We start from the raw sequence: 10,257 nt of genomic DNA on the forward strand, positions 1-10,257 counted from the left end.
TCATGGTTATACTTATATCTATTATCTTATACACCCTTGACAAATAAAATAAATTAAAAATAAAAAAATAAAATAAAAAAGATTTTAAAAGCTAGGGCTTGTTCAACAGGATAAAGGTCTATGTTTGTAGACAATATCAAGTCGTAATTGAAAGACACACCTCATACTAAGTCACAGCCAGGGAAACAAAATACACAGTAAGGCCTCAAACTGTGCTTCTCTAATCATCCACAGTTGCTTCTCATGCAGTTATAGGAAAAGTCAAACAGCTGTGCTGATACATCATTTTAAAATTAAAATTAAAATACTTTTAATCATGGCTTGTTGAGCTGAGCTCCCCCATTACACTGGGCCATAAAATATAATTTACAAGCAGAATGGCTGGGTTTCCATAAGCTGATTCAGAGCCAAAGAAACGGTATGGTTTAAGATAAGATGGGAATCCAAATAATTGTAAATATATATATATATTAAAAAAAGGTTTCCTTTGTTTGTATCTTTCTCTGCAGTTCTCTAACCGTCAATACAATATTATGCCATACACTAATAAATACAGCTTGTATCTGCCTGAAATGTCCTCTTAAAGTAATAAGCTATGTTTGCACAATAAACTGGCATCCCAGGACGTAGATGCTGAGCTTCTGCCAGCTTGAAGGCCACACTGAGCTTTCTCCGCACAGTGAAGTTATATTCTAAATCAGAGGTCTTCAAACTTGGCAGCTTTAAGACTTGTGGACTTCAACTCATAGCTGGCTGGAGAATTCTGGGAGTTGAAGTCCACAAGTCTTAAAGCTGCCAAGTTTGAAGACCTCTGTTCTACAGTAAATGTTGGTGGGGAGAAGATCCCCAAAAGGCTACACATACCTTGTGAAGCACATTTTTGAACCCCAGGCCTAGGATAGAGTCTTCAGTTGCTTTGTTGCCAATTGTAATTAATTCAATACATCATGGCTAAATTTTTAATTGCAATGTTGATTGCAATTAAAAACCAATCTTGACTGCAGAAAATATGACTTCAGTAACAGAGTTGTTAATGCCTGGAATGCACTACCAGACTCTGTGGTCTCTTCCCAAAATCCTCAAAGCTTTAACCAAAAACTATCTACTATTGACCTCACCCCATTCCTAAGAGGTCTGTAAGGGGAGTGCATAAGAGCACCAACGTGCCTACCATTCCTGTCCTAATGTTCCCTTTGATTGTATCCAATTTCTTATAGTTATTACATATTTATGCTTATATATATGTTTATATATATGTATAGTTATTTCATACTTATGCTTATATATATTGTTGTGACAAATAAAAATAAAAAAAAATGTCCCCCTCCCTTCTTTACAGAATGCTCTTCAGATACAGTATGTTGGGTTACAACTTCCAACCCCCAATCCACCAAAGGTACTGGAACCTACAGATTAAGGTGGTGGCCAATGTAGAATAGTAAAATTGGAGAACACCTGCTTGAAGAAAGTTGGTTTATACCCTTCCCTAATTTGGGAGAGATGTGAGTAGGAGTGGACTAGTTTTCTTTAAGACTGACGTTTTATTCTAGGTGCAAAGCTTACTTGATTGGCCCAAGGAGAGGTTAAACACCTGCCTTTCCCTTTATAAAGCATGTCTGTTTAAAGCAGGTTTGGTGGTTCTTTTGGAAACGTTGGTGAGTTACTTGCATGAAAATCTCATTGTGCTGTCCTGAACTTAAAAAAAAAATGGGGGAAAACTTATACATTCTTTTGTTTGTGCTTAATTTTTGTAAAAAAATTGCCTTCTAATTTGTGTGGGGTTTTTTCTTGTTTAGTCAGCTGAAAACGGTATCTAAAAGAACATTTAATTGAACTTGGGGTTCCCATTAAAAATTAAAATGGAAAGGAAAAAGAGATTGTGAGAGAGAAACTTTTTGGGGAAGTTAGCTTGGATAAAAGGCTAATTTGCAGGCTCACTTAATAACAGGATAACTTGGTTACCATTGCAGTAGGTGGTGATAGGGATCTAAGACTTTCACCCAGAGCTTTGTAACGTGGATATTTGACCTTTGGTAGCAGTTATTTTCAAAATATTCATTTGAGATCGTCTCTTTTAAAATGTGTTAAGAAGTGAGGGGATGGTTTTTCTCAAGAAATGTTTTATAATGTTACCTCTTTGCAGGTGAAGTGGTTTTATTTTATTCCTGAACTCAATTGTAGTTGCACTCTTACGTATTTTGATTGTTTGCAGTTGAGTAAGAGGAGCCTAAGACTCAAAGATGCTTTTTCAAGAGGCAACTGGACTTCCTTGTTTTTCTTTGAAAACATTTCTCTTCTCATCCAAGAAGCTTCTTCAGTTGCCTCTTGAAAAAGCACCTTTGGTATAACTATCACCTGGGTGACTGAGGAACTCCGTAGACACGAGCCTAAGACATTTAGCCACTGAAAATAAATCTACACTGCTTTTGCACAACTCAAACTGCAATTACATTCCCAAAGAAGCAAGCTGGGGTGCCATTTCTCACAGCTCTGAAGCTTTTGCAGTGCATTTTGAATGGTCCATCTGCTAACTGTCCAGAATTTACACAATCTCTTGTCTTTTGTCTTTTGAAGAGGATCTTCCTTGAAGCAATGGCCTTGGAAGCCAGCTCTGCTACCAATGAGAGTTTTTGCTCTGAAAAGCCTGTTTGTGTAATCTGGGGTAAGAAATGTTTTCTCTGGATTTGATCTAAACCAGACGTCTTCAAACTTGGCAGCTTTAAGACTTGTGGACTTCAACGCTCAGAATTCTCCAGCCAGCATAGCCACTATGAAGAATTCTGGGAGTTGAAGTCCACAAGTCTTAAAGCTGCCAAGTTTGAAGACCTCTGATCTAAACTAAGCCATCCACAGGAGAAAATGAGTTGGCCAACCAACTTTCTAACTTCCCCTTTTTCTGTTCAGGATGTCAACTCAATCGGGAGAATCCAGTTTATACATTTGATACTCCAGAAGAGTGGTCCTGTGAGCAGCAGTTAGCTCTAAGAACAGTAAGTGCATAGCTGGTCTTTTTTTTAAAAAAAGGAGGTGAAATCCAAGGTCAACATTTTCTTCACCAGTCCCTCTGCTTCACATGTATTTTCTTCTGACTGCTTCCTACATCAGTGGTTTTCTTTTCCTCTGTTGATATCAAAATACAATGGAATGCAAAGCATTGAAATAACGTTGGGGGTTATATTTTAACAACTTAGTTTCATAGCATTCCATTTTTTTAAAAAAAGTTACCAATTTGGGGCATTTTGAATACGGAGTTATAGCTTGCTCCTTCAAAAGTCTCTGGGTGAAGAGTTTCTATGTTTGTGAATCTCCAGAGAAAAATGACAGATATGAAAACCAGGTTTCTAACTCTTGCATAGGTATAAGGCTTAGTGTGCAATTTTCTTTAGATCCAGGGTCTTTATGGAATATATGTGGGATGCATGTAGACACACAATGAGGAAAAGCGATAGCGTAGAAATACTATAAGCAGTAAATAAACATTTTTTTCTTAATCATAACCAATCATAACCAATTCCCCCATTCAAATGGTTAGGAATATTTCTGCTTTATTTAAAAAATTCAGAGGTGTACAACTGTATAAAAAGTCTTGCTAAGATATTATATTATGCATTAATGATACAGTGGAATGCTTTGCTTAATCTTTTTCTGTTGGTTAATGACTGCAATAAAGTTATAAAGCCATGGTGGTACAGAGGTAAGAATGCTGTACTGCGGGCTGACTCTGCCCATGGTCAGGAGTTCAGTACTGACCAGCTTAGGGCTGACTTAGCCTTCCATCCTTCCAAGGTCAGTAAAATGAGATCCCAGATTCTTGGGGTCAATATGCTGACTCTGTAAACCATTTAGAGAGGGCTGTAAAGCACTATGAAGCAGTCTAAGTGCTGTTGCTATTTGAATTTATATAAACCTTAAACACTGGTTTATACATTAGAACAGAGGTCTTCAAACTTGTCAGTGTTAAGACTTGTGGACTTCAACTCCCAGAATTCTCCAGCCAGCATAGCCACTATGCTGGCTGGAGAATTCTGGGAGTTGAAGTCCACAAGTCTTAAAGCTGCCAAGTTTGAAGATCTCTGCATTAGAATGACACAAATTTATGCAACATGTTAAGTCAAAACCTCATTCAACTGATCCTCAGGAGTTATACAGCTAGGATTTATGAGGACTGAACTGAACATATTTCTTGGTCAGAGAATGTCGAGGTGAGAAGCTGTCTCCAGAACACTCTATTCAGAAATAATGAGGGTCCTTAAGATATTGTTAGCCTTGGTGACTCTGCCTTTCTTTCAAGTAGATCTGCCTTGGGGAAAATGCCAAGGATGAATACCATGTTGTAGAGATTTTACCGCCAAAGAGTAGCACCAATTCTACTCCAGTGCGCATTGCAACCTTGAAACTTTCTATACTTCCAATGGTGAGTGATATCATAATCACTGTTTTTTAGAATTTCTCATTTGGTAGATCATTCCAAACACCACCTAAAGCTAGCTTTTCCTCTAAAGTTTTCTAGCAACCATAGTTGTACTCTTTAAAACAATTATCTTGTGTAGTTCAGCTATAGTGCCTCTTGACCTCATTCGACAGATGCAACAGTAGACTTTGCTAGCCACTGTTCAGTCAGATACAGATTAAAAGAGTTGGAAGGGACCTTGTAGGTCATCTAGTCCAATAACCACCCAAGCAGACCCTACACCATTTCTGACAGATGGCAGTCCAGTCTCTTCTTGAAAGCTTCCAGTGATGAAGTGCCCACAACTTCCGAAAGCAAGCTCTTCCATTGGTTGACTGCTCTCATTGTCAGAAAATTTCTCCTCATTTCCAGGTTCAATCTCTCCTTGTTCAGTTTCCATCCATTATTCCTTGTCTGGCCTTTAGGTGCTTTGGAAAATAGCTTGACCCCCTCCTCTCTGTGGCAGCCCCGCAAATATTGGAAGACTGCTATCATGTCTCCCCTGGTCCTTCTCTTCACTAGACCTGCCATGCCCAGTTCCTGCAGCTGTTCATCATGTTTTAGCCTCCAGTCCCCTAATCATCTTGGCTGATCTTCTCTACACTGTTTCTAGAGTCTCAATATTTGTTTTATAGTGTGGTGGCTAAAACTGGATGCTGGATTCTAGGTGTGGTCCTATCAAGGCTTTATAGAGTGGTATTAGTACCTCCCTTGATCTTGATTGTTAATGCAATTTAGAATTGCATTGGTTTTTTTGGCTGTCAAGTTAGTATTCATGGTTTTTGTATTTTTGTTTAATTGAAATGTTGAATAGCTTCTCAGACTATGAATTTTTATGTTCTCTAGGCTACTCTAGCAGGGCTTGATTTGACTCCTCCCATCACATTTAGGCTAAAATCAGGATCTGGACCTGTGTACCTTGCTGGACAACATGTAACAGGTAAAATACGAAGCCCTTGAGACAACCTGAAGTTGATCTTGGGTTCTATTAAGTGAGTCTTCAGATCAGCTCAAATGTGTTTGTTATATATATATATATATATATATATATATATATATATATATATATATATATATATATATATATATATATATATATATATATATATATATATATATATATATATATATATATATATATATATTTGGAAGTGTCTTGGTGACGTTTGAAGTCTCATTGTCATCTTCAGGCTTCAGCTTCGTGCTTCTGAGCAATGTGATTGCAGCTGTTTCTTCCTTTTAACTGCTAGTGGGGTTTGAACTGATTGGGTGGGAGCTTGGCTGTGCTCTGATTGGATGGGGGCCAAGCTCCCACCCAATCAGTTCAAACCCCCACTAGCAGTTAAAAAGGAAGAAACAGCTGCAATCACACATTGCTCCCAGAAGCACGAAGCTGAAGCCTGAAGATGATAAATGAGACTTCGTCGAAACGTCGCCAAGACACTTCCAATTTTACACAGGAGAAAACCCGAATAACCAAAGATATATATATATATATATATAAAATTATATATGATTTCTAAAAACATATTTTCTGCTGATTAATGACTGCAATAAAGTGATTTGAATTTTGAAAACATATTTGTCTAATATACTATCTATAGCTTAAACCAATTTGGTTTAAGACTCGGTTCATACATTGTATAGATATATGTTTGGATTGATCTGGGATTAATATACTGTGGGAACTCAGCAACTGTAAATTAGAAACTATCAGTGAACGGTGAGCTATATGTTGATATGTTTGATGAATCAAAAGTGATCATAGTTTTAATAAACTATGGCTGGTTGTAATATGCAAATCCAACTTTTTTTTTTATTTGCATTTATATCCCGCCCTCCTCCGAAGACTCAGGACGGCTTACACTATGTTAGCAATAGTCTTCATTCTATTTGTATATTTATATACAAAGTCAACTTATTGCCCCCAACAATCTGGGTCCTCATTTTACCTACCTTATAAAGGATGGAAGGCTGAGTCAACCTTGGGCCTGGTGGGGCTTGAACCTGCAGTAATTGCAAGCAGCTGCTGTTAATAACAGACTGTCTTACCAGTCTGAGCCACAGAGGCCCCATCTTGTGTGTTTATGCATGAAAACTAAGGGAATATAGTGGTTAAGGTGCTAGATTAGTAGCACATTTGAGTCCTCCTTTATATACAGAATCTGGAAGAGTGACTTCAGGATACTCACTTTCTCCGTTCTAGACTGGGGAAATATACTGTATATCCACCAAACCACATAATATCAGCATGGAATATTGCAGTCAATAACAATCTAGAGACCTTCATCCAGTAATAGATTGGTTTGGGCTGAAGATATACTTATGTAATCCAGGCCTAGCAAAGATTTAATTGCAAATATTAAATTCATGACCTACAGCCCTTCCTCCCACTACTTTTGCTAGGAAAAATCTGCAAAAAATAAAAATAAAAATCCAAACCAGATTTAATTGAATCTTGAGCCGTATATTGGAACATCAACGATATTTAGTAGATTATTTTTTTCAGCAGTTCTCCATGATTGCTGTAAAGCTATAAATGGAAATGATTTGGCTGGATAAGGTATCTCCTCTCCGAAAACAGAATCGGGCTAATTTAAATAATCACATTGCTCTGCAAAAAGGGGTTCACACGTGTGGTAGAAACAACAACTTCTAGGCATCAACTTCCCAGCTTTATTTGGTTTATTAGGAATGGCAAGTTCTCAGAACTGATTTCTGCATGTAGAATTGAAGACGTGATAACAGAAAAATGCAGACTGAGTATAGCTAATCCCAAAGGTGTTTTTTTTCAAGAGGCAATTGGACTTTCTGGTTTTTCTTTGAAGACTTTTCACTTCTCATCCAAGAAGCTTCTTCAGCTCTGACTGAATGGTGTGGAATGGAAAGATTTATACTCCTTTCAGACAGCTGGACATTTGCATTCTTTTAGCGTGTCATTAAAGTCATCTGGAGGTTTATCTGTGTCATCAGGGTCACCTGAGTGGTGCAGATTGGTGTGGAGCCTCCTTGGAACTGTTGAAAGGACTGTATTGTAGACTGGAGATAGATGATGTCGTATCCCTCACCCTCTGTTGAGAGGGGGCTGTTCAGTTTTGACATAGGTGGCCTCTTTAACCCCTCTTTCAAACCAGTGATCCTTTCTGTCCAAAATAGGGACTTTGTTGTCTTCCAAAGAGTGGCCTGTGTCTTGTAAATGCAGATGGAGTGCTGAATCTAGTCCTGGTGTGTTTGCTCTCCTATGTTGTGTCCTGCGTTTATGAAGTGGTTGTTTCGAAACAAACTCTTGAAAAAAGCACCTTTGGGTCAAACTTGACCTGGATGACTGAGAATCTCCATAGACATTTAGAGCATAGCTAATGTTCTATTTCATATGTCCTTTAAGGAAAATTGTCTGTTGCTGCAATCAAGGCAGTTTTCATAAAACTAGCAAGATCTATAGCTCAGTTTATTCTTGCAGTTGGCTTGCACTGGAATGGAGATGAAGATCAGGAGAGAGAGTCTTCTTCATCATCATCATCACAGCAAAGTGATGACTCAGAAAGCTCTTCCACTGAAGACTCGCCTGAAAAACCTGTGAAACGTCCATCCAGCAAGCGTATGCCTTCAACCAAGAAAGGACAAGAGCCACCTGTTCAGGAACCAACTCTGGTAAAGCTAGGAAGAAACAATTAGATTCTAATGCACAAGTAGGCAGCTTATAAATTGATTCAGCCATTTTCCATATTAGAGGCCTTCAACCTGCAGTGAATAAACAATGGCTAAAATGATGGTGATGATTTTATATATCTCAATCTACCTATGTACCTATGTATGTACCCCCCTCTCTCTTTCTTTCTCTCTCTCTCTTTCTTTCTCTGTCTCTCTGTCTCCATATCTCCATCATCTCCATATCTCCATTATCTCCATCATCATCTCCTCCTCCTCCTCCTCCTCCATCTATCTCTCTATCTCGGTCCACATACAATGGCTAAAATGATGATTTATATCTAAAATCATCATTTTAGCTATTATTTAGCCATTGACTACACAGGTAGTCCTTGACTTACAACTTACAACGGCACTGAAAAAGTGACATGATTATTTTTCACACTTATGACTGTTGCAGCATCCCCATAGTTATGTGATCAAAATTGGGATGCTTGGCAACTGTCTGATATTTATGAAGTTTGCCCCAGGATTATGTTGTTCTCTTTTGCAACTGTCTGACAGGTAAAGTCAATTGTGAAGCCATTTAACTGTGTTACTGACTTAACAACTGCAGTGATTCAGTTAACAAGTGAGGCAACAAGTTTGTAAAATGTGACATAATTCAATTAACAACATTCTTACTTAGCAACAGAAATTTTGGGCTCAACTCTGGTTGTAAATTGAGGACTACCTATATATGGTTAGAGGACCTGAGATTGAGGAAGATGCATACCACCCATAAGGGTGAGAATGGAATTTTTAATATATAATTTATATGAGATAACTCTGTGACCCACTGAATTATCCTTGGACCAGAATGAACATTAAATTTTAGGCTGATCTAATTATTTTTTTTTACCTCAATGCTGGATGATCGTGTGATCATCTAAGAAGAGTATATCTCATACATAGAAAAATAATTATACTGGCAAATAAACTCTAAGTCAATATTTACTTATCTGAAAGAATAAACAGAAGGACCATAGGCAAACAAAACAGTGGGAGCAAGAGGGACTTCTGACTTCCTGTAGGCTTCCCCAGTGACTTTGCTAGTGGGAAGCTGTCAAGAAACATCAGACGCAGTGGTGGGTTTCCATTTTTTTTGACTACCGGTTCTGTAGGTGCGGCTTGGTGGACGGGGCATGGCATGGCTTGATGGGGAGTGGCTTGGTGGGTGTGGCAGGGCAAGGATACTGTAAAATCTCCATTCCCTCCCCACTCCAGGGGAAGGTTACTGGAAAATCCCCATTTCCTCCCAATCAGCCGGGACTCGGGAGGCAGAGATTAGATGGGGGCAGGGCCAGTCAGAGGTGGTATTTACCAGTTCTCCGAACTACTCAAAATTTCCACTACCGGTTCTCCAAAACTGGTTAGAACCTGCTGAAACCCACCTCTGATCAGAAGTCATGATCATATGAGTGCAGGGATGCTGCAATGGGCATAACTTTGTGAATACAACTCGTCTGAATATTGTGAAAATTTCAATTCTGCAGGAGTAATGGCTCCCAGATTTTTTTAATGCATTCTTTAAGTTAACAGATTTTGATTAAAATATTGTTGCTGTATAATGCACTCAAGTACCCAAAATGCAATTATGGGACTCTGTGTGTGCGTGTGTGTGTGTGTTTGTGTGTGTGTTTTGGAGGTTATTGTAACTTTGAAATTAGGTTATAAGTAGCTTTAGCGGAGTCTGTTGTAACTTAAAATGGTTGCTTGAGTGATCGATTGTATGTTGAGGACTCCTGTTTTAAATGTCCACGAGTGGCATCTTTATGCCCATGTAACTATGAATGCCTTGGCTTTTTCTTACAGACTCAAAAAGGAAACAAAGGAAGGAAGCCTACTGCTAAGGGGGAACGGCTTTAAATTCCTGCAGAAGGTGAAATAGATGTGGCTTCCTTGAAACCATTTGATGGAGATGGAGACCCTTTTCAAATCCAAAGAGGTTCTCTGAAGAAGAGGCTTCTTCCAGTATTTATTTTCACAAGTCATTCACTTATTGGATATGGGCACTTCATCCCTAAAGCAAAAACTTATTTTCTGAAACCTTGCTTTCAAACCTTTGCATTTCTGAAAATTAGAAGTTTTTTTTCTCCTAACAGAAAATGAATGGCTAT

General features: G+C 38.4%; 1 protein-coding gene across 1 annotated transcript; it reads left to right on the plus strand.

Moving 5' to 3' along the window:
* The first annotated feature begins 2,592 nt into the window (after positions 1 to 2,592).
* On the plus strand, positions 2,593 to 10,006 carry LOC131203948 (nucleoplasmin-like). The gene is made up of 6 exons (XM_058194680.1): positions 2,593 to 2,662; positions 2,905 to 2,990; positions 4,295 to 4,414; positions 5,297 to 5,390; positions 7,911 to 8,101; positions 9,953 to 10,006. Exons 1-6 carry the CDS (start codon positions 2,593 to 2,595, stop codon positions 10,004 to 10,006), a joined length of 615 nt encoding a protein of 204 aa, XP_058050663.1.
* Positions 10,007 to 10,257: the final 251 nt, after the last annotated feature.

This window comes from Ahaetulla prasina, chromosome 9 (genome assembly GCF_028640845.1).
Source record: "Ahaetulla prasina isolate Xishuangbanna chromosome 9, ASM2864084v1, whole genome shotgun sequence".
NCBI lineage: Eukaryota > Metazoa > Chordata > Lepidosauria > Squamata > Colubridae > Ahaetulla > Ahaetulla prasina.